The following is a 25,778-nucleotide window of genomic DNA, read 5'->3' as shown; positions in this document are numbered from 1 at the left end:
ATTTAACTTAATTTATTAAAAAAATTTTAATGTTTACATAATTGCAGGTATCCCCCTTCCCCACACCCCTTTGCCCACCTCCATCCACCCCTGCTTCTTCCTCCCTTTGCCTTCACCAAACTATTGTTCATGTCCATGGGTTATGCATATATATTGTTTAGCTAATCCCTTCACCTTCTTTATCCAGTCACCCCCACCCCCGTCCCCTTGGGCACCGCCCGTCTGTTCCATGTATCCATTCTTCCAGTTCCATTTTCTTCATGATCAGTTTATTTTGTTCATTAGAGTCCACATATTAGTGAGATCATATGGTATTTGTCTTTCTCTGACTTGCTTATTTCCCCTAGCATAATACTCTCCAGTTTGTGGACTAAAACTCATCTTTTTTTTTTTTTTAAACTTTCAGTCATTTTATGGGCAGCCTTCTTGTCGAGTCATATTTTATGTTTTATTTTTGCAAGCTATTTCTTGGCTAACCTGAGAGTGTAGGCTTCAAATAGAAATGAGGATGAGTTGTAGAGAATTTAGAACTTTTAAGAATATAAGTAACTAAATTTGGTCTTTTTAAAAATAAAGATCCTATAGATATTAGCATGATTTTGGAGTGAGAGATGAGGTTCAATTAGTATGCTATTTTCTAACTAGTTCATTTAGAAATATTTCTTGAGTGTTTCTCTGGGATCCATTCAACTACACTTGCTGAATTGAGCCAGCACTAATACAGTCTCTATAGAATCCTCGTTTGCTTATTTACACTCTGTTTCCAAAAAGATTTGAAGAGTGACTTTATAGAATATGAAACCTATAATTACATTGTACATCACTCCTAAATTAAGTTTGTGGAAGTGATTTGAATTTCATTATAGCTGACGTCTGTTTTGCAACCCTTCCCTTTTGTGTGGTGTTTAGTGGGCAATTCTTTTATGACCAGTCCTGTCTTTACCCTTATTCTAACTTTTCATCTTAAAACTTTAAAAAAAAAATCTTTAAATAAGTGAACTCTTTCATTTTTGTTTATAGGTACAATGGTGCTTTACCTAATGGAGACAGAGGCCGTAGGAAAAGCAGATTTGCTCTCTATAAACGACCCAAGGCTAATGGAGTCAAACCCAGCACCGTCCACGTGATATCCACACCACAGGCATCCAAGGTAGGTGGCTTCTGCACCACTGGGAAGGGCTCGGCAGACAGTGTGACTCACAGGGATTCTGTATTATTCCTTGTCCTTTCAGTTTTATTTCTTTGTAGGACAATTTCTCAGCCATTTGAGACTGGATAATTTTTGGTTGTGAAGGGCTGTCCTGTACATTGCAGGGTATTTGGCAGCGTCCCTTGATCCAGTAGATGCCCATAGCACATCAGTCCCACACCACCGCCAACTGCCACCAACATTGTGACAACCAAAAATGTCTCCAGACTTTGCCTCATGTCCCCTGAAGGATGGGATGAGCAAATCCCTCTTGCCCACCTCATTATAAATCTCTGCTTTAGGTTGTAGTGAAACTAGCATGTATCAATTTAGAGTAGTTGTGGTTCAAAGTTAAATGCTGTTCTTTAATTTAAAGAGTGTTTTTTATTAAATCTTGGTGTAAACATCATTAAGATTTGTTCTTTCCCTTCTGTTGAGTAGTGAGTGTTTTCACATAATCTACATGTATGTGGAATTGAATTTGTGTAATTATTAGAAAGATTGGAAGTAAACAGTTAAGTGCTATACAAACTTCCTCTCATAAATTTCAAGTGAATAAAATGTTAATTTTTAGGATTATTTCATTTGTCCTCTGATATATAAGTGGGACAGAAATCTCAGTTTCCATTTTGGTTGATATAGTCTACCTGTTAGATTTATGACAGTTTTCCTTTTAATTAAATAGATTCTTTAATGTGTAATATAGTTTCCCTTTCTATAAAATGATTATACTTACCTGAAGTATTTCACATGGGGCACTGGCTCTACACATTTATCATCATGGGTTTCGACCATCTGGAATAAATAAGAGACTCGATTCTCCCTTTTACTGAAAACCCATGTTCAAAGAGGAATGAATGACTTCGTGGAAACACATTTGGTATTTATCCTTAGTCTTAGAAACAGATCACTTTTGTCAATGTTTTTATTTAAAAAGCTTCTGTGGTTGATTCTGAAGCAGTGCATGGGAAAAGTTAGCTAGACTGTACCAATTAAGACCAATTAAGACTGTCTTATATTAATGAGGGAATGGTTAGACAAGAAAGTATCAAGTACCAAGGAAACAGGAAAGGAAAGATGAATATTTAGTGGCAAAGTTTTTGGCTAGAGAAGGGGAATAAAGTAGAAGTTTTTGAAAGGGAAGGACACTTTAAAGGGAAAACAAAGGAAATCGGGTTTAGAAAGATTCTGAGAAATGGAGGAGGTGAGATAGCAACAGGATCTGAGAAAGTCAAGGAAATATTAGAAACATTTTATAGTCCAAAAATATTTGGTAAAGAAGGACAGGACACCAAGAGGAATGTTTTTGAGCATGGGATGAGTGCCAAAAAAATTCTAATATTATACATGTGGTCCTTATAATTTTGTCTGTGTGTTGACATTTATCTTTCCTTCCTCTGGCTCTGTACATTTTTATTACATTTACTTTTTTTTTTTTTTTAAATATATCTTTATTGATTTCAGAGAGAGGAAAGGAGAGAGAGAAACATCAATGATGAGAGTCATTGATCGAGCCCACAACCTGGGCGTGTGTCCTGACCGGGAATCGAACCCCGATCGCCTGGATCCTAGATCGACGCTCAACTGCTGAGCCATGCCCAGCCGGGCACATTTACTTTTTTTTTTAATCTCAGATTTTGTATTAATACAATGGCTTTAGATATTTTTTAAAAATTTTATAGAAATCTGACTGCTCAGGCTCCGTGTTATGATAAACATGAAAATTAGGTTCGATTGGAAGGTCGGTGGCTCTTTCTTACTCATTTTCCGTCTCCATCTGCTCCAGTTTTAGCCTGTTGTGTTTTATACATATACCTACATTTTACCTGAAGTTTTTAAGATTATAAATCTTTTGGTATTTGTCTTTGTAAATCTGTGTTTAAAACTATCACTTGCAGTCTAGTAGTAAGGCAAATTGGGTTTTGGCCTTGACCCTCTCATCTTATAACCTGGGGAAAATATATTCTCAGGGCCTCAGTTGCCTCATTTACAAAATGAAAGAGTTGGCTATAGGCAGGAGCCACGTTGAATCAGGTCAGATACTTTGGTGATAAGGAACATAAATGATTCTGGCTTTAAAAAAAGGAAGCAAAAAGGGAGAAATTATTAAAGGATAAGGTGAGAACAGCTCTCAGAATTGGGGGGAAAAGCTGCGTAACTAGGTTTTATGAGAAGCAGAGTATCAACAGGAGTTAACATGGGTATTCTTTCCAGGGCGTTATAAAATGACTTGGCTCCAACTACCTTGTATCTCTTTTAAAGGCTTTAAATTTTCAGGAATGAGAATCTGATAGGCCCAGTCTAGGTCAGTCAGCCATGACCAAGGGAGATGAGTAGACCAGACATATTTCTTGAGGAACTGATCAAACACCCCATATTGTACTTCCCTCACGCATCCTGTTCATCTTGGCGCCTGTAGGTTGAGGGCCTTACACCTAGTATTGCAGCCTAGCACCTTAGTCACAAATCACTCACTCCTGTTTCCTCTCCAGCTCCCATCCCTGATCAGTTTTGCCCTGCTACTCCAGCTGTCACCTTCTCCTTTGGCCCCTTTGATACAATCTCTCATATATTTAACTTTTTTTTCAGATGCTCTTCCTACTGCCTCACTTTAACTGAATCCTGGTTTTTAGTGATACATTGTTTTTACTGGTTTTTTCATCTCTTCCCGTTCATGGAACTAGACGTGACTGTATTCTTTTTCCATTTCGGTCTCCTCTTTTTAACCCTACATTATTAACTTAAGTTGCCCTAACCCTACTCCTGACCTCACTGACCTGCAGTTCACTCTTCTGCATATTTCAGTGATTTTGTACCTACACAGGCCAATCTATTTTCTCCCCAACCCCTTGTTAAACATACATTAGCATCCATGGTTCATATAGTGCTTTAGCTCAATTTCAGTGGCTGCCACTTCCATTCCACTTTTCCAGTTCATTCTACTTGTGTTTACATTTACTTTCTTACCCCATCAATACATCTGTCCCTTTCGCCTGTCCTTATTTGCCCCAGTTGTTAGCCCACTTCGCTTGTCCATTTATGTTGTTGACTTCACCTCAGATTCTCTTTCAGCACCTGTTCTTTGTGAGTCTGTGGCTCTGGTCCCTTCCCAAGTCCTGCTGGATTGTTTTTCTTGTCTTTTTCTTGCTCACCCCATTTCACATCAGAGTTTGTCTTCTCTGAAAGTTCTGATTCTGCAGTATTGGTAATGAAAGGGTCATCAGTTGTAAAAGTGAGAGCTAGAAGGGTGGATGTGGTTACCATGATTAGAATTTGAGCACTGGCCTTTTGACTATGTTGTTTCTTCCTTCTGCCATATCATTTCCTCTGCCTCACAGACTGGGGGCAAAACAGGGAGTAGCCGTTTGCTGTTGGTAGTGGCAGCTGGGAAATGGGACCTCTTAGTCTTCCATGCATGCCAGTGTCTAAGCTAAGTCAGATGAGGGTGGCAAGTATGCTACTGTTGTGTAACCTCTATTTGTGTAATCTTTAGTTGTGTACATATTTGCTCAAAGTTATTTCTCCTATTGTATAATGTATGTGTGTGTTTTTAATAAAGAACGCTTAAGCCATGTTTTACTTTTGGCATTTCTGTTACACAGACATAGGGCATTTAGCAATTTATTCATCCATTCATTTACTCACCAAATATTTATCTAGCTAGCTCTGATATGGCCAGGCATCATGCTAGCTATTAGATATACTATAGTCAACAAAACGTGCCTGCATGGAGCTAATTGTCTAGGAAGTAGGCAAATAGTAAGTAATCATGTGAATACATGTTTAACTGCGCATTGTGAAAAATCACAGTGGTGGGAAAGAATAAGGTGCTGTGAGAAAAGGAGTGCAGAGTTGAGGCTGGGTAGACAGGGAGGAATCTGAGGAAGTGGCTTGTGAGCTGTTAGCTGTAAGCTGTAAGGAGGAGCTAGCTAGCCAGGAGAGCAGACAGCTCTGGAGCTCTTGTGAGCCTGGTTGGAGAATTTGGAATTTTTTCCTGAGGGGGGAAACATTGAAGGGAATGGTATGATATGGCTGAGAGTTTATTTATGTTTGTTCCTTTGCTTTTTAATGATGTGGGCCAACTATTTTGCTCATATGTAATCTAAATAGTACGATGATGGTGGTGGTGGTGGTGGTGAATGGTGCCTGATAGGTGAATATTTTGTTAGCAACATGGTTTAAATTAGGCAACATTACTGTGGAAAGCTCTTCACATGATTGATTTTCCCTTCTTAGATTGTGCTGTATAGAAACCTCCTTTTTTGGGGGGTTATTTTTCCTTTTAAAAAGTAACTTGAATATCACTTGGTTCCAGCAGGCATATTTCAGGATGGAAAATGTCAGTGGTTGTACAGTGACAGTTTAGAGGGAAATTAGGGCTATTTAACGTGATTGCTACAACCAGGATTACTCTTTAGCTCTTTGCACTGGAATGGCTCTGCTGGTCGATAAGACACTGAAACTCTTCCTTATTAGTCAGTGAATAATGCAGTGGTAACTGTGTGAAGTGGCAGAATTAATGCATACATTTCAGTATAAACTCTTTAGTTCAAGCTAATTTTGTAGGTTGTAGTCAGGTTTACTTTTGAAGCACTCACCGTCTGTCTTGTCTATCCAACCTGAATCTTGGTGGCAATGGATGACATAGCTTCCATTTGGATAAGTTTTATCCCCTTAGATATCATAAACATGAATAGTCTGAATCTGTCCATGAAGAAAAAAGGAAATAGTAGTAATAAACTGCAGCCCAGAATACCTTTTGATAATATACAGGGATATAAACCTAAAACAAATAATTTGTATTTCTAGACTGAAGAATAACTTATTTCAACAAAACTATAAATACAAACAGCCTAACTTTATACTTTAAGGAATGAGAAAAAAGAAGAAAAAAGGAAGCCCAAAGTTAGTAGAAGGAAGGACATAACAAAGAGCAGAAATAAATAAGATACAAAAAAATGATAGAAAAGATCAATGAAACTAAGAGCTGGCTTTTTGAAAAGATAAACAAAAATAGACAAACCTTTAGCGAGACTCACCAAGGAAGTAAGAAAGGACTCAAATACATCACATTAGAAATGAAGGAAAGGTTATAACTGATACCACAAAAATACAAAGGATCATAAGAGCCTACGATGAACAATTATGTGCCAACAAAAGAGTCAACCTAGAGGAAATGGCTAAATTCCTAGAAACATACTAGCTACCAAGACTGAATCATGAAGAAATAGACTGTGAACAGACTAATTACTAGTAAGGAGATTATTTACATTTTAAATAATTTTCTGAACTTAAAGTATGTATTAAGACTTTAAAAATAGTTTTTATGTGAATGTGTCATGGCCGTTTAGAGCTCTAGTCCTGATTTTTGTAAACCATGTCTGTTGAGATAAAAAACAACTTTTTTAGAGAACGTAAATCTAGGCTGTGAAATTTCCATCATTGTTGACAAAGTTCCCACCATTTCACAAATAAATGATTTAATAAGTTACTTAACATGCAGTATTTAAGACTTTAAAGATAAATGATGGCTTTTGTTGAATTTGTGGAGTTGGAAGGAACAACATCTGAGATATATTAAACTTTATTGTCATAATCAAGAAATATTGTCTCAGTAAGAAATATTTACCTGAAAACTTTATGAATTTTATCCAGATGGTACAAGTTTAGTGTTAGAAAAAGGCTCAGCTTACATTCTAGAAAAACTTATGAATATTTTCATTTGATGCTGTCTTACTATATTTAGTTATCTCTGCATGATACCATAGAAAGATAAAAATCAAGTAAGCTACTTAACATTTTAAAAATATTTTTATATTTATCTTATATCAGATCTATGCCATCAAGTTAAATAACATATCTAAGAACTTAGAATTGAATTAATGAAGTGTTTGGCTTTGGATGGACAGCCTGTGGTATTATTGATGCAAACTCAGGTCAGAAATCACATGAAGACTTGAATATTCACTTTAATAGAAATTGTGAGATAGAATTTTGAATAATTAAATTTTTTAGAGATTTGGCTTTATTACATGCTATTCTAACCATTCTTAATTCTTTGTTTTTAGAAGAAGGAACTTTTCGATAATTAAAACAGATAGATTTACTTGACAACTAGTAGGTGATAGAACATATAAAACCAAATACAGGAAACTGTGATAGAGAAGTAGAGAATATTAGAGAATCAAATTTGTAATGAAGCAAAATATTCCAAGAGAAAAATTAAATTATCCAACAAGTTATGTGAAAATACACTTATTTGATGGCAATCTGAAGACTGTAATTAACTTGTAATAACTTTCTTTTAATGTATTGATTCTTGAAATTTAGCCAGTTGATGTTTTTAAGGCACCATAGATTGAAAGTAAAATTTTGTAAAATTAAGCTAGATTATTAAATATGACAGTTCAATAAGTGATTTCCATGGTTTTAGGTGATAATAGAAATAGTGATTATAAAAATCTCAATATTATTAGAGCTAGAAAAAAATAGAATTTAATTGACATTCGTTCAGTAGAAGGTAATAAGCTGTGTACCTTGAATAATATGATGTTATGGGAAAGTCTCTATATTTCAAGACTCAATTCACCCATTGTCTTGTCTATTTTCAATTAAATAGGGGATGCTATTGGAAGAGTTTGGGTTTGTTATTTAAAAACAGCTCAGGCATTGCTTAGCTTGTGACAGATAACAGCAAATAAAGGATTACACCAGTAATTCTTAACACTTAACAGATGACTTGGAAATTATTAGCATGATTTGATGAATGATTGATGTTCTCACTTGCATCACATGTGCGTAGTTCATATTATTTATTAACTGTGTGTAGTTCATATTATTTAGAGAATAAGTGGAATCGTATTAAAATTTTATGTATATACTTAATATTTTTATTACCTGAGTATTAAATATTATCACTCCTGACATGAATAATTTTCATAAATATATGTGATTAGGTAATTATTTCATTTTGGGTTTTACATAGCTTGAGTTTTAACATCAAGAATTGGTTATTGCCCTTGCTGGTGTGGTTCAGTAGTTAGAACGTTGGCTGCACACCAGAGGGTTGCGGGCTCTATTCCCAGCCAAGGGCACATACCTGGTTGCAGTTTTGATCCCTGGCCCCAGATGGGACTCATGCGTGAGGCGACAATTGATGTTCAATGTGCCTCTTTCACATCAATGTTTCTCTCTCTCTTTCTCTCTCTGTCTCACCTCCCCCCACACTCTCTCTAAAAAAAAAAAAAAAAAAAAATCAATTGAAAAAATATCATCCGGTGAAGTTTAACAAAAAAACAAACAAACAAAAAAGAATTGGTTATTATTAACTATGTACTACGTTTCTGTAAATTTGGGTGATCACTACTTTTATGTTTTTATAAAGTTTTTCACAGTTTTACCATTGCAAATAGTGTAAATTTAGTAATTTGGAGCTGTTATTTTCCCTTATTTTTTTTTGCTCAGATTTTTACTTTCTTGTTTAAGTACATTTTCCTTCAAATCTCCTAAATAAAATACTGAAATTTTTACTGCTGTGCTTAAGTTAGGCAGTTTGACATGCACTAAAACAGCATAATTATTTATCACCATTTCCCTTCAGATTTGTGTGAGTCTTTAAGGTAGGTTGTAAGATACTTTAGTGTATTTTTTAAAATTAAAATTTGAAGTATGATTCACAGTACCTACTGTGAATAATTCCAGAAAGAGTTGATTCAGAATATTACATTTTTCTTAGTTTCTGCAGTTAATATAGTTCGACACTAACATTTTTGTTTTCTCTGACCCTTCTTCTAGCATAGATAGTTTCATTGTTGCAAGCATTAACAGCTAATGGGATTTTTGTGTGTTCAGAATAATCACAAGGTCATTGCCTTCTTCATTTCTGTTCATTGATATTTAGGAAAAATCTCTGCTTTGCTGTGTGGTGTGGCAGAAGAATTGTTCATTGTTTTATAGTAAAAGAGATATTTATGTCTTTTCTGTATTTACAGTATGGTTGGCAGAATAATGACCCCTGAAGCTGCCCACCCCTTAAATTCTGGGACCTGTGTTTAAGTCACCTCACAGCTGAAGGGATTTTGCAGATGGCATTAAGGGCATAAAATAGGGAGCTTCTCTTGGGTTGTTGGGGTGAGCCCACTTTAGTCACAGGAATCTTTGAAAGTGGAAGAGGGAGGTAGAAGTCTCACAGAGATGTGCAAGGGAAGCAGGGAAAGTGTGGAGTCTGAGCAGGACTCAACCCGGGGTCCCTGGCTCTGAAGATGGAGGAAGGCACGATGAGCCAAGGAATGTGGCATCCTGTAGAAGCTGAGCACAACTATGGCAGGCAGTTTTTAGGGAAACAGAGGCCTTAGTCCTATATCACGTAGAATTCAACTCTTCAGCAGCCTGAATGTCCCCAGCAACAGATTCTTCCTTTGAGCCTCTGTAACGGAACACAGCCTGTGATTTCAGCCTTGAGAGACTTGGGCAGAGAAACCACCAGATCTGTGAGATAATAAATCTGTGTTCTTTGTAGCTGCCAGGTTTTGTGTTAATAGCAGCAAGAGAAACCCTATATATGCTATTTTAAGGGAAATTAAATACAGAGTACCTTGTATTACTGAGTAGCTCTTAACCTTATATTGGTGGAAAGGAAAGAATGGGGAGGCCATGAAGGAATTGGGGGACTGGGAAAGAGCTCTGTGTTTCTTTTCTTTTTAAATTCTTTTGGATCCAGAGTGTTGGACCAGGAAAGCTTGACTCTAGCACTTAGTAACTTATCATTGTCCTTTTCTGTATTACTGATATATAGTAATTATATTATTGACTTGATGCATATATTAGTTGGAAAAATCATATTTAATTTGTGTGTCCTTAAAGCACAATTTTATTAAAGATTTGCTTTTAACATATCAGTGTGGAAGAATAATTATATTTATACTTATAATTATTCTTTTACTCAAACTTACTTGAATTATGACCCTGATTCAGGCACTAACACACACCCATCTTGTTGTTGTTGTTTTGTGGAGGAAAAGAATCTTCTGCTATAACTTTCCTTTGTAAGAACAGTGAAGATGAAAGTTGGAAGAAACTTAGTCAGACTGACTCTTCACTTTACAAATGAGGGACATGAAGAAGTTCAGAGAAGCCTGATAAGGAGTCACGAAGCCAGGTGTGTTGCCCAGGACCCAGGCATGTTGGTCTGATGTTGCAGGTGGCAGATGGAAAGTGCTGAGAAAGATGGGAACCAAGCTGGGCTCCGCTCCTTATCCTCCCACCTCCCAGGAGTGTGACTTGGAAAATCCACTTATTTCTAAACTAGGAGTGCTGTAACTATAAAATAAATTAAGACAGTTGTTAGTAAAGATGGAAGGTCCTCTGTAGATTAGGAGCCCTGTTAGGATAAGCTGTCCAGTCTTAAATGAGATTCTATTCAGAAAGAGCCTTTTCAACAAAAGGAACAATGGTGGAGGCTTGAGTTGAAGTAGTGGGTTTGTTTGCAGTGGTAGTTGCAACAGTAAGTAGTTAAAGGTATATCAAAATAAATTCTGTGCAGCTAAAAGGAAGTCATAGCCTTCAAGGGAGGGCCACAGAGGTGTCACTGACTGACTTGGGTTAGCTGTGGCCCATTTTGTTACATCCATCACCTTTCACATTAAAGTGCACGATTGACCTTCTCTTTTGTGAGAAAGTACTTCAGCCTTTGAAGTCCTGCTGCTGACTGATTCGCAGGGACACCTACTTACAAACTCTTCATTGATCACACCCCTGTCACTGGTGAGGCAAGAATGAGGGGCTCCAGGAGCCTTTGGTTTTGTCTTAGAGAGTTAGAGTTGATGGGAGCCTGCTGGAGCCTGGCTCAGGAGGTCTCGTGCATAACTCATTCTTGCTTTGCTGTTTGTTCACCCTCATTCCGCTGCCAGGTCAGCTCTGCAGGACTGGCCCTCTTTTCCCAGGTTCCAGCCTGGCCATTCAAGTGAAACTCCCCCGTGGCCACGTTTTCCCTTCCCTCCACACCTTTGACGCTCTCATTTCTTACAAAGTGCTCCAGACTCCTACACCACCTATACTCCCACTATTCTTTAAAACACAACCCAGTTGTCATTTCCTTCTAGAATCTCCCCTGACACTGTTCTTTTGCCCAGCCTCAGTGAGAAATCCACTAAACTTGAAAAAACATGTGTATATCCCCCCAAGTGCTCTGACACTGTGTTAGTTGTCCTACTGTATCGTCATGCTGGGTGGCAAATTTTTTGAAGGCAGAGACTATCTTTCCTGTCTGTATTCCCATTGCCCAGCACAGTTTCTCAAATGTGTAACCAAATAGTGTGCCTTGCCTTGGGCATGTGCTAAAACAGCTGGTTGTTCAAATGGGCCAGTAACTTACACATTGGTATTCTGCAAACCCACAGGCACATGCACAGGTCAGTTTGTAACTTGGGCATATTTTGTAAATTAAAATCACTCTTTTCCTATTGTTTCTGAATTTTCTCTATTATAAATACCATCGTGATAACCAGCTTTATCAAAAACTTGTGTGCATCTCTGATATTTTTTCCATCTGATCTCAGGAATCACATATTTGTTATTAACAGTTTTAAGAAGTAGTAGTTAAGTTTTGTAAATTATGAAAATGAGAATTGAATGAAAGTGTGGGCTTTGGAGTTCAGGCTTTCTGAATTCTTAATTTCCCATGTTTACTAGCTTTCGACTCGTCGGCAAAATACTTTTCCATGGCTCACTTTTCATTTTTAGAAAACAGAGTTGTGTCAGTCAAAATAGGCCAGGTTATCCTGCAGTAACAACCGCCAGGTCTCAATGGGCTTACAACACAGCATATTTATTACTCACATTTCATGTCCATTGTGGATCAGCTTGGGCACTAGGTTCATTGTGGAAATTCAGGGACTCAGGGTGATGGAGGGGGCATCTTGACTTAAACTTCCAAGATCATGGAGGTGGTAAGAGAGAGGATATAGCTCTTAAAGCGTCTACCTGAAAGTGCCATGTTTGCTTTTCACTGGCTAAAGTGAGTCTCGTAGTGAACTGAATTCAGAGTTGGGGATGTATAATCCTTTTGTAGGGAGAGGCATCAAATACTTGCAAATAGTACTCTCTGCCTCCAGGTAGTGACTCATGAAGGGAAACACTTGGAACATATCATAAGACTAGGACTTGGTAGTGATTAATTAATGTTTTCTAATGTTGTTAGTGATTGGTTTCTCTGAAAAGTATTAATTATGTGTTATAAATAACTGTAAATAGGTCCAAGATATGATAAAACCCAGCATCCACACTTAATTATTGGCAGTTTGATTATATAAAAACTTTTATTTAAAATGCACTAGCCCGACCTGGTGTGGCTCAGTGGTTGAGCATCGACCTAGGATCCAGGAGATCATGGTTCGATTCTCGGTCAGGGCACATGCCTGGCTTGTGGGCTCCATCAATGACTCTCTCATCATTGATGTTTCTATCTCTCTCTCTCCCTCTCCCTTCCTCTCTCTGAAATCAATAAAGATATATTTAAAGAATAAAATAAAATACACTAATAGATTAAAAATTAAAACTGCAGCTTCATGATTTGAGTACAGGTTTTCTTTATAAACATTACAATTTAATTTATCATTTTCTTTAGGATCACAGCATTGGAGATTGGATAATGAATAGTTTCTGAATTAGTGAACACACTAACTTTGCAAATCAGTGTATTTCATCACTGGATAATGTACTTATGAATTAGAACATTTTGAGAAAGCATTCTTATGTGAAAATGCTTCTGGCCTAAGTTGGTTTTGATTTTTCATACATTCTGTAGACTGCCAACATTATTTTTAGTCCTTGCTTCTTGAACAAAGGAGTAGTCCTGTCTTTTCTAATGTAGAGCTTTGTTTCTCGTGAATAGTTAGATAAAATCTTTTTAGTCTTTTCCATAGGGCCTGCTTCAAATTGTTAATATCAAGATCAGTAATTTTCCCCTAACATTAAAAGAAATTACTTTTATTATTTTTGTCTGTAATCTAGCATCATAAATCCAAGAAAACCATATTTTTAAACTTCTAAATATCATTGATATTTATATTTTATAATTTAGGTAGAAGTAATATTGTTAAGTTTGGTTCCCTGAAAATGCAAAAGAAAGAGAATTCTGGTAAACAGATCTTACCTAGCACTTCTTATTTTAAGAAGACTTTCTTTAAAGTATAAAAATCATACATGTAGAGTTTGATGAATTTTCATAGTTTACACACTTTTAAGCAGTAGCCAGATCAAGAAACAGCATTACCACTACCCTAAGGATCCCCTTGCTCCCCGCCCCACACACCCCTCCCCACCCACAGTAACTAGTTAGTTAACTGTCATCATGACTCAGTACTGTAGGTTAGTTTTTGTACTTTATGAAAATTGAACCTACGGTGTAGGTTGTTCACTGCTGTGTGAATGTATCTTGTTGTTTAGTATGCTTTATAGTTTTAATCACACTAAAACCTCAGTTAAGTTTTTGTAAATTAGTAAAGGTATTTTTAAAAATTAGCTGTTTTACTTTAGGATATGAAGTCAAACAGAAGTAACAGCTACCAGCATTCATGTTTATAGCTTATAGCACTTTAAAATCTAACTACTTATTGCACAAGTTAAAAATGTAACCTCACTTAGGAAACTGATTTGCCTGTTAAGACAGTAATTATAGAATTGAATATTTTGGTGAAAAACTCTAATTTTATACTGAACTTTGAATTTTATGTGTGTTGTTTTCCTCTCCTGAAAAACGTATACGTGTAAAGCGAGGGGCCTGCTGCCACATTTTTCTCAGTTTTCACATTTGTGAAATAGGGAGGCACCCTGATGTAGGAGGCATACAGAACATAGACTCTGATGTCAGATAAACCTAACTGGAGTGAGTCTTGGCTCTTTCCTCTGCTAACCGTGTGACCAGGACAAGCCACAGAGCCCCTCTGTGTGTAACAGCCCCTTTCAGCTGTGAGGTTTAGACAGAATGGACAGTACACACACCGAACGCCTCCTGGCGAGGATGGGTTCTTGGGAATTAGTAACAATTCTCTAGGTTACCTCACAAGGGAATTGTAAGGATGTGATGGAATCATATGGTCTTTTGAGAGTCACTCTGTATCCCTCCAGGATAACAATTTTTGCTCACTGTAAATATAATCAGGGAATTGAGAAGACTTTAGAATGATTCCCTTTTTTAAGTGCTGAAGATGCTCATTCTCACTGACTGTGTAGTTAGATTTCAGTATTTAAAAATGTAAGCACATGCTTAATATTTAAACCCTTACTTAATTGCTCTCCAAAAAAATAGCATCCTTAAAACTTTATTCTGTAAGGTGAGTGACTTCTCAGATGCCCCTGCCTGTGAAATCTGTGTCCCAGTGTCCTGGCTTACATTAGACCTGTCCCTGTGAGTCTATGTTCCCAGTTGTCTGCAAGCTTCTGGAGAGTAGGCCCTGCCTTTACCGGCAGGTGCCTGGAGGGGAATGTTCAGTGACTGATGGAGTGAACAACGGTCTATGATTTTAGAATCTGTTACTTCCCAGTCAATTTACATGATTTCCTGAAAGTGCAAAGGAGATTAATAACTTATGCTCAGAGACAAATGAAAGCTTTTCTCAGAAAATATGTATTTATAGCATTCCAGATAGTTGAATTGGTTGAACTGTGTGTGGGGTTTTTTGTGTGTGTGAAAATTAATCTTTACCTGACACCTTAATGGAATCCTCAGGTGGGAAAATGAAGGGTGGCTGGCTGGTTGGTAGCAATGAGTCATAGGGAGTGTGGGGGTCAGGGGGTAAGGGAGTTGGGTGGGAGGTTGGGATTGGGTAGTGGGTTTCCAGCAGCAAAGCCTGTAACTCAACATGGAAATGTTGACTTGCGCATGCCATAAAGGAGAAGGCAGGAGAAATCATCAGATGCTAAGATCTGATTGTCTGCAACCAGCGGTAGAAGGGCTCTCGCATAAAGGGTGTTGCTAGAACCCATGAGGAGCTGCTCTCTGTCCTTGCCACCCTTCAGAGGTAAGACTGAGACAACATGAATTCCTCCAGTAGAGCCACCACCTCTTGATGGTCTTCAAAATCTGGCAACCCAAACTGTGATTTTTGAAAAGTTTTCTACTTGAATTGTGATACAAAATCAGTTTGCTTTTTAAAGAAGTTTTGACTCCTTTATAAAAAATTTTGTTTTGTTTTAGAATACAACACTTTTATTTCTATTTAAAGGGAAGTTATTTTTGTTTGTTTTTGAAAAATTGAATAAAAAAATTAGCACCAAGCCCTGGCCAGGTGGCTCAGTTGGTGTCATTCTGTACACCAGAAAGGTTGCAGGTTTAATTCCTAGTCAGGGCATATACCTAGGTTGTGAGTTTGATCCCTGGTTGGGGTGCATTTGGGAGGCAACTGATCGATGTTTCTCTCACATTGATGTTTTTTTTTCTCTCTCTTTCCCTTCTCCTCTCTCTAAAATCAAACATATCCTCGGGTGAAGATAAAAAAATGTAGCACTGATTTACTGAATTTGCTTCCACTTAGTCTTTTATTACACTGATGTATTTCTAGTGTTGTATGTTTCTTGCTCTTCTTTACTCCCTAAACTGTCAGGTTAACAGTGGTAAAGGAGAAAGAGATTATGGAGAAGGCCAGTGTTTCTCAGCCTCGGCAAAACTGTTTGGCTGGATCACTCTTTGTTATGGGGCAGTGCTGTGCACTGTGGGATGCTTAGCAGCATCGCTGGTCTCTACCCACTTGGTGCCAATAGCATCCCCTGCTCCCAGTTGTGACAACCAAAAATGTCTGCAGATGTTGGCTGAGTGTCACACCTTGGAGGGTAGAATCAGCCTAGTCAATCAGCCCACTGATTTAGACTCTAATTCCAGTCAGTGTGGAATGTGTGGTTCAGAGTGCAGGCTCTAGAGTGAGCTTCCTGTGGTGAAATCCCAGCACTTCTTTGGCCAGTGATAACTACTCTGCCCCTCAGTTTTCTCATCTCTCAAGTGACCGAAAATAATATTACTCAGCTCCTAAGTTGGGATAAAGGAGTTGATATATGTAAAGTTCTTAGCTTTTAGAATGGAGCCTAGCACATTGTAAATGCTCAGTGTTAACCATGATTATTACTGATTATGAGAATATTGGGTATCCTGTTCCATCTTTCCTTCCCCTCCTTCCTGCCATTGCTCCTTATTTTTTTGCTGTGTCACAGAACAGAGACCTGAGGGGAAATCATAATTGAGAAAGTTTTTCAGCAGATTAGTCTTTATTTTTAAAAGCTGCATTGCTTCATGCTCTGGCAGGCAGTGCGGCAAAGCTAATTGGTATCAGACTCTGACAGTTCCCTCTCCTCCTTGTTTGGCAGGAACCATTGTTCAAAATGGGGCTTCGTGGAGATAGAGGGGGTGCATTAGAAACTGACTTTCAGTATGGGGTTGATCTGGCTTTGGCCTGGATTAAGAAGAGCTGGTCTCAGCTCTGGTCTCAGTTCTTGGAGCCCCTCTCTTCCCAGGGTTGGAGACACACTTAAGATCTCCTGTCCCCAACCTGGGACGGAGGGTGGTGAGAGGCTTCAGCATGGGGGTGTGGGCTGGAAGGAAGGCTGATTTTCGCTGTTACCCTAGTCAGTTGAAGCTCCCTCCTCATTGAATTTAACCCATTATCTAACCTGATAAGGATGGATTCATTCTGCCAAAGCCTTGATTTTGGCAGTCGTTACTAATTTCATACAATAAAAAAAGCAGTGTTTGGGGAGAGGGGCAGGAGCATGGGTGGGGGAGAAGGAGAAGGAGCAACAAAGGTATTTTTGAAAGAAAAAAAACCTCTAAAATTTCTAGAATGGAAAAGGAAGAGGGAAGGATTTGCAAACAAACCTGTAATCATACATACCCAGACAGACCGAAATAATGTAAATCAGCAAAATATTTCCTGTGGTGATACAAGCAGTTGAATTATACTTGGTTTATAGGTTAAAAATACGTAAGAGTTCATTCCAGATAGGTTAGTGAGGTATTCTTCGAACGTTGTTTTGAGTTTCTGACTTTTAAAACACACTTTTGATAAAGAATAAGAATCTTCAGTTTAGAAGTATATTTTAAGTTAAAATGAGCTTTTAAAAGGTAAGTCAGCTTCTGTTTTTGTCAAAATGAAGGAGTGTATAATTTGCCCCCATTTTTCTGTGTTACATTAGGAAGATTCTAATTCTACCTGGTTACTTTTCCCAGCATTAAAACTGAGGCCTACTGTACATCCCTGTGGCTCTTCCGTAACTGCCTATTTGTACTTCGTGATCTCTTCCCCTCTTCCGCCCACCCCCAAACTCCCTTCCCTCTGGCAACCATCAAAGTGCTCTCTGTGTCTATGAGTCTGTTTCTGTTCTGCTTATTTATTTTGATTTTTAGATTCAATTGTTGATAGGATATGTATTTATTGCCATTTTATTCATATTTTTTTACCTTTTTTACAATTGAAAAATAAAATTATTTAAAACAAAACAAAACCGAGGCCTAGAGTTATAGGACCTCTCTGGGATTGCTTGGCTAGCTTGAGCCAAAGTTTCTTAATTCTTGTTGGATTCTTATTTGGTTTGAGAAGTTGATGAAAGTCTTTGTCACCTTGCTTTTTTTCGAGTAGTCACTGTTTCTGAAATCTGTGGACTCTTATGCTGTAAAAAGCACTTTTATAAAAACACAGCTGAGTATGAGGTGTTTTTATTGCCTTACTGACCATGAGCATTCCCTCTGTAGTGGTAGCGTTTTCCAGTGTATCCCTGCCTCTCTCCCTGTCCAAGTAGTATCTCTGTATCTGTCTCAACACCTGCTTCTCTCCATCTGGCTCTCTTCTGTATTTCCTGTCTTTCCTTATAGTCCCAATACCACCTGCCTTGTAGTTAAGTAAGAACCTTGTCATTATGCTTAACTTTTTCTTTCCCTGAATGTATCCCTCACCTCCAGATAGTCCCCAGATTCTGTGGAATCTACATTTGCACTGATCCAATGTCCCCTCCTCCCCAACTCCATTGCCAATCCCTAGTGCAGACATTGGCAATGGTTCTTGAATGGACAGATGGATGAACCTGCCCATAGTTTTTCCATAACAGTTAAGGCCACAGTCTCTTCATGCCTTTTAGAGGTAACTCAAGTGTTAAATATGCTTTTAGAGTAATGTGAAGCTCTCTCTCCTTTATACTGCCATTTCTGCTCAGTGACATCAACTCACCCAGTTGAAAGCTTGAGTCATTCTTCATTATGTCAAAGATACGGCCCCAAGTCCAGACACTGGCACATGAAATTTTTCACAGAGTAGCCCCTATACCTTTCCAGCCTCCCTTTCTCCACTAGCCATGGGAATGCCAAAGACAAAATTCCTGGCATTCAAAATTCACCCAGTGGGGAATTGTAGGGGATTAGTATGCTCAAGATCTTGTCCTCCACATATGTGAAAATAAGGACTTACTGTTGGTTCTGTTATTAGAATTCATGGGCCAGCTAAATTCAGATATCCCTGCACTCACTATATGGGGTGATGGTCCTAATGAGTGCAGTAGAGTTTACTTCCCATTGATGAGAATTAAATCTAAAGCTGTAAACTGGATGCTCATTAATGTCTTTCCTTGACAAGTTTTAATAAAACTGGTTTTGGGCATCCATATAGGTGGAAGGATGCATGCAAGCCAGAGGTAAATAAGGCTAGAAAATGAACATAATTCCTTTTTTATATTCTTTGTAACAATCCCTGTAAAGGGGACCCTGCACCTAGAAAATAAGCATGTTTCTAATCTCTTGGGGCTCAGTCTTCTCACTGTTCACTTGTAATGTTGTGTCTTTGTGTTTGCTTCTTACCCTTTCACCATTCTCTCATTCTCTAGTTAGGGACATGGGTGTCGAGAGACAAACATGGAGATGCAGCTGTTTCACCTTCCCATGTACAGCACTCTGCTGAGGGCACCACTTCTCTTTTTTGTCTTTGATGCCCCGTAGCATCATCCATTCTCACCTCATAGCTGGTTTGAAGCTGAAGCAGGTTTCAGTAGCATCTGTTCACTAAAGCAGTTATGCAGCTACTTGGGTGTTTTAATGGCCATAAAACAGAATTACAGTGTGAAAGACCTTTTGGCAGTTTAGTTAAAGGCTTTAGTGGCAGTGGAGATATTTTCATTTATGAAAACTGGCACTCATGAAATGTGTGGGTATACCTTTCCTCTAAATGCCACCACCTTCTACCTTAAAATACTACAGACCACTCATCAGAAGAAACTTCCCCATCTTTGCTGTTTTAGTTTATAGCCCACCATTTCTTAGATTTTGGAGAGGTTCCACAGGGATAATTTTGGTTGTTTAAATGTGAATCAGACCCAAAAGCAACCTCCAGATTTAGTGTAATCCCTGTCAAAATTCCAAAGACATTTTTTACAGAAATAGAAAAAACAATCCTAAAATTCATATGGAACCACAAAAGACTTTAAATAGCCAAAGCAATTTTGAGAAAGAAGAAAGCTGGAGGCATTACACATCCTGATTTCAAACTATATTACAAAGCTACAGTAATCAAAACAAATGGTATTGATGTAAAAACAGATACATAGATCAGTTAAGCGGAAAGAAAGCCCAGGTCAGAAATAAACCTGTGCATATGTGACTAATTAACACCTTGCTGACTGGTCATGAGTACACACATATTTCTGTGTACAAATGTTACTGATTGGTTACTCGATAACTTGTGTCTGCATGTACATTAATTTAAGTAATTTTTAACACCTTGCTGACCAGTCATGATGGAAAAGTAGCTGGCCTCATGGGTGAGTTCTGGTTCAAAATAGCTGGTCAGCAATTAATTTACTACAAAAAAAGCCAAGAATACTTGGGAAAGTATAGTCTCTTCAATAAATAGTGTTAGGAAAACTGGATAGCCACATGCAATGGAATGAAACTGGTTTCCTGTTGTACACCATACACAAAAATCAACTCAAAATGAATTAAATTGTTTAATTTAAGACCCCAAATCATAAGATTGGAATTTCTGTTCATTTCCTGGCATTTATTAAATATCCAATATTTAATATAGGGGTTGAGTAAGCTCCTTGATATGGGTCTTGGCAATGATTTCTTGGATTTGACACCAAAAACGCAGACAATAAGTGGGACTACATCAAATTAAAAATCATCTGCACAGCAAAGGAAACTATCAACAAAATGAAGAGTCAGCCTGTGGAATGGGAGAAAATATTTTCAAATCACATATCTTATAAAGGGTTTATATCTCAAATGTATAAGGAACTTATATAATGCAACAGCAAAAACAACAACAAACCAATCTGATTAAAAAATGGGCAGAGGAACTAATAAACATTTTTCCAAACAATACATCCAAATGGCCAACAGATACATGAAAAGGTGATCAACATCACAAATCATCAGAGAAATACAAATAAAACCACAATGAGATTATCACCTCACACCTGTTAAAATGGCTATCATCAAAAAGATAAAAAGGCAAGAATGTGGAGAACAGAATCCTTGTGCACTGTTGGTGGGATTATAAATTGGTGCAGCCACTATGGAAAACAGTATGGAGTTTTCTTTAAAATTTTCAAATAAAACTACCATATGACCCAGCAATCCCACTCTTGGGTATATATGCAAAGGATCTCTAAGAGATGCATGCACTCCTGTGTTCATTGCAGCATTATTTACAATAGCCAAGATATGGAAACAACCCAAGTGCCTGTCAGTAGATGAGTGGATAAAGATGGGGCCTGTATGTATATATAATGGAATGTCATTCAGCCATGAGGAAAAAGGATATCCTGCATTTGCAAAAACATAGATGGACCAGGAGTGCATTATGCTAGGTGAAATAAGTCAGATAAAGACAAATACTATATATTATTTCTATATGGAATCTAAAGAAGACAAACTCATAGAAACAGACTAGAATGGTCATTACCCAGGGATGGAGAGTAGGGGAAATAGAGAGATGTTGGTCAAAGAGTACAAACTTTCAGTTATGAGTTCTGGGGATCCTAGCGTATAGCATGGTGATTATAGAAAGTTGTTAAGAGAGTAGATCTTAAATGTTCTCACCACAAAAAAGAAATGGCAATTATGTGACATGATGAAGGTGTTAGCTAATGGGTGGTAAAATTATTTTGTAATATGTAAGTTTATCAAGCCAACATGTTGTACACCTTAAACTTATACAATTTATATGTCAATCATATCTCAATAAAGCTGGGGGGGGGGTGTGTGTGTGATGTGAATCACATGTCAGAAAGCCTAGTCTGTCCAGCTGGCAGGTTTGCACACCATTATTGGAGGCTGAGGACCAACATGAGCTGTACTTTGCCTGCGTTGTTAGGCAGATTGTTAGTGGTGATCCTGACAGGAGAGGATCATGTCTACAAATAAATTCTCAGTTGGTGGAATATAGTTTCTATGTGACTTCAAAATGTCAATTTATGATTACCCAGCAGGGGGAGTGGGAGATGGGCTATGGTAGAATTAGGTATTTACTCATCTTAATAGATGAGTAAAATAGAATACAGAAATACTTATTATATTAACTGTGGTTTTTAAGTATGATTTCCAGGATTGTAGAGGTTATATTCTCTAAATAGAATTAATACAAAGTAAAATTTAAAGCTAGAGAGAAGCAACAGATTCCTTAGGAGTAATTTTCTTTCTTTAAATAACTGTTTCTTCCAAAGCACTTTTTTGGGAGGGATACAAATTGTGAATCCTGAAACTAATGTGTTTGGCATTCATTCCTGAAGAAGGTACTTCTGAGTCTTCGTTTACTGAGAAATTTGAGCCTCAGAAAAATTTTAGTCCTTGATAACTTGCTATCTGGTGAAGAGACTGTAATTGTCACTGTCTCTGGGTTGGTAATCTTTCCTTTGGAAAATGTGTAATCCTGTACTTCAAACAAACTAGATTCATTGCAGATGTGGCTGTAAGGAAAAAACCTTCAACCCTTTGCTTTCCTACTTTCCTTTCTCTTGCTGAAGCTGTCTGGCCTACTGCACTGTAATTACACTGCTGCCCACGTGAACCATTTTTAAATCATTATTTTCAATCTTTTAAAAATATTTTTAATTTTTATTTAAAAACATTTAATTTTTGTCAATGTGATGGGTTAAGATTGGAATTTCTGTTTATTGGCATTTATTAAATGTTTTTGAATTATATTGTTTATCTTTGCCTATTTTTGAATTATATTGCTTAACTTAAAAAATTTTTTAAACCTCTTTGCTGTACATGTTGCATATATTTTCTTTGCATTTTAACTTTGTTCATGGTGTCTAATCCCATAATTGCTGTTTTTTTGTTTTTGTTTTTAACCTTGATGTAATTATATCTGGAACTTTTTATTTATGATTTATAAGTTTCCTGTTTTCCTTAAGAAGTACTTATTATCTGAAAATTCATATCTCCTCCTATTTTTAAAAATACCTTTATTTTTTATATTTAGATATTTCTTCCATTTAATTTTTGTTGTTTTAAAATTAATATTGATTAAGCATCTCCTATCTATAAGGTCCTGGGCTCTGAACTGGGATGAGTAAAACAGACATGGTCCATGCACTAATGGGGATTATAGTGGCAGAGTCAGGCAATAAATAAGTAGCCAAACAAATAAACATTTAATTTTTATATGTGCTCATGAAACAAACAGTGATGAGGAATACCTTGCAGGCCAGGGACACAAGCTTAAATTATGCTGCGTTGTGAAGGGATATATAGAATTTAGTCTTGCAAAGAGAGAGGGGGAAAAAAATGCAACTGTAGCATACGTCAGAGTTGGTTAGCAGTGTCTACGGCCATACCAACGAGCCTGATCTCGTCCAACCTTGGAAGCTGAGCGGGGTTAGTACTTGGATGGGAAGGTTGGTTAGCAGAGAATTGGATTTGGGATGAGATGATTGCCTGGACGTAACGGATCCTTTCAGGTCTTGGTAAGAAGCCTTGGTTTTCATATAAGTGCAGTAGGAAGCTGTTCAGGGTGGTGGGTAGCAAGAGTTTTATGACTGAAGAGAATTTTGTGCTGTTGATATGGAGGGTATGGATGGGAGCAGAGAGACTAATTTGGCTGCTACTACAATAGGTTTGACCAAAGATGAGGTAGCTTAGACAAGTGAAATGGTTAATTTTATGTGTCAGTTTGCCCAGGCTGTGTAACCCAGATATGTGGTCAAACATTATTCTGGATGTTTCTTTGTGGGTATTTCTTGAATGAAATTAACATTTTAATCAGTGGATTCTGAGTAAAGCAGATTGCCCTCCATAATGCTGGTGGGTTTCATCGAATCAGTTGAAGGCATGAATAGAAGGAACTGATCTCCCCTGAGAAAGAGGGAATTCAGCAGATGGTAGTCAAACTTGAATTGCAACTTCAGCTCTCCCCTAGTCTCCAGCCTGCTGGGCCACCCTGCAGATTTTCAACTTGCCAGCCTCCACAATCACATGAGCCAATTCCTAAAAAGAAGGGGAAAAAAGTATTTCTATATATGCACACACATTAGTTCTGTTTCTCTGGAGAACCCTGACGAATACAACAGAGGTGGTGGCAGTGGAAATCAGAGAAGTGAGCATATTTTTGAGGAAGAAACAACAGGACTCACTAAGAGGAATAAATTGTAATTGAGTGGATGGTGCTGCCATTTACTGAGGGGAAGGTAACAGAGAATAGCCAATTTAAGGAGAAATTCAAGGGTTTGGTGTAGGACCTGTTTAGTTTGAGGTGCCAATGAGATCTGAGTTGAAGGGTTGAGGGCACAAATTGGAGATATGATTCTGGAACTCAACAGTGTAGAGAGAAGGGCAGCAGATTTAAGGCTGAGTACTGGAGAACCCAATGTTTAGAAAAAGACTAACAAGGAGTGAGCAGAAAACTAGGAGGGAGAACCAAGAGGGCGTGGCACCCTGGAAGACAAGAGAGGAGTGTTGCTAGAGCAGAAGGGGGTAGCTGACAACATCAGACACTACTGAATCGTCCAGTAAGATGAATGTTAAAAAGAAGCAACTGTTAGATTTTACAGCTTACAAATGAGTGGTCACATTTGCTAAAGCAAAGTTGATAGAGTAGCAGGAACAAAGTCGAGAATGGAGTGGGCTAAGGAGTAAACTGGAGATGAGAAAGTGAAGAGCCCACCTTGGGAACTCTTTGGCCAAGATGTGCAGTGATGGGGAACAGTAAAACTAGGGGAGGGGTAGTTGAGGGCTTTGGGGTCAAGAGAGGTATTTCTTTTTTACTTTTTAAGATAGATGATAGGAGGGCATGTTTATATGCTGATGGAGATGATCCAGTAAAATGGAAGATTGATGACAAGGAGAGAGAGGGTGTAACTGAAGGAACAGGGCCTTGGGAAAATGAAACAGAGCTGTGTCTCAGAAAACACATACTTGTCTTTGTAGATGGTAGTCACAAGATAGTGGGGAGGGAAGGAAAAGAGCACAGCTGCAGGCAGGTGTGCATATTTGCTGCTGAGGATGAAAGAGCTCCCATCTGATGGGTTTTTGTTCTCACCATGATTAAAAGGAATGGAGTAGTAGGAAGGAAGTTTGAGGTAGGAGTTAGAGTGGAAAAGAAAGCTAACTCAAGAAGCAAAATCTCTAGTGTCGAGAGCCCATTTGAGGGTTGAGACTGATTTAAAAGGACACTAGTCTATCTTTGTTTTCCCAGGCTAAATATTTTGCCGCTTGGCTGCAGCTGTGGAGAAAGAACAACATTGAGTTAGAGTATGACAAGCAGGACAGAGAGGGAAGAATTTTAACAGGAGTGGTTAAAGTGATAGATGGAATTTCTGTTTGATGAAAAGGGTACTGCTGGATAATTAGAGACAAGAACTTGTGGTAAAGGACTTGAGCAAGTAATCTGTATGGATGAGAGGTTATATACATGGAGTGAGGTAAGGAGTCCAAGTGTGTTATTTTTCAGAAGTTGTTGTGTCCCAAACCTTTATTGAGCAGTCTATCTTTTCTTCACTGCCTTTACTTCCCACTGTTCCCATATATTAAATTTCCATATAATTCTTGGAGCCCTCTTTGGCTCTGTGTTCTGTTCACCACATCTCTTTGCCTTTTGCTTTGAGGGCACACACTGCTTTACTGTGGGGCAGAGCAGTGTCCTTCATGTACATGTGCTGTAGTTTCTCCGGATCTACCACCCACAGTGGAGTTGCTTGGTAAGACATAATGTGTTCATCCTCAGTGTCATTAACTATTGCCAAATTGTCCTCCAAGATGCTTGTAGCATTTTACATTCCTACAAGCAATACATGAGTTTCTATGTCTCTACATTTGTACAAATACTTGAGGTTTTCCAATTTGATCATTGAATTTTGGGAGAGGATTTGGTTGACCACCTCTCTTCCATCATGCAGGAAGTCAGAAGTCTCAAGGTTTTAATTTTTTTTTTTTAATATACCTTTTTTATTGATTTCAGAGAGAGGAAGGGAGAAGGGGGGGGAGAGAGAAAGAGAGAAAGATCAATGATGAGAGAGTAATTGATTGGCTGCCTCCTGCACATCCCTTGCTGGGGATCGAGCCTGCAACCCAGGCATGTGCCCTGACTGGGCATTGAACCTCGATCTCCAGAATCCT

General features: G+C 38.0%; 1 protein-coding gene across 2 annotated transcripts in view; it reads left to right on the top strand.

The window, feature by feature from the left end:
- PELI2 (pellino E3 ubiquitin protein ligase family member 2) overlaps positions 1-25,778 on the top strand; it is a 153,958-nt gene that overhangs the window by 48,229 nt on the left and 79,951 nt on the right. For both annotated transcript variants that reach the window (XM_087820266.1, XM_087820263.1), the window contains exon 2: positions 1,021-1,150. In XM_087820266.1, coding sequence (XP_087676392.1) covers positions 1,021-1,150 — 130 coding nt within the window. The remainder of the gene's footprint in view (positions 1-1,020; positions 1,151-25,778) is intronic.

This window comes from Miniopterus natalensis, chromosome 1 (assembly GCF_054644295.1).
Source record: "Miniopterus natalensis isolate mMinNat1 chromosome 1, mMinNat1.hap1, whole genome shotgun sequence".
NCBI lineage: Eukaryota > Metazoa > Chordata > Mammalia > Chiroptera > Miniopteridae > Miniopterus > Miniopterus natalensis.
Note: the sequence above shows the minus strand (reverse complement) of the source record. Positions and strands in the feature narration are given on the sequence as shown.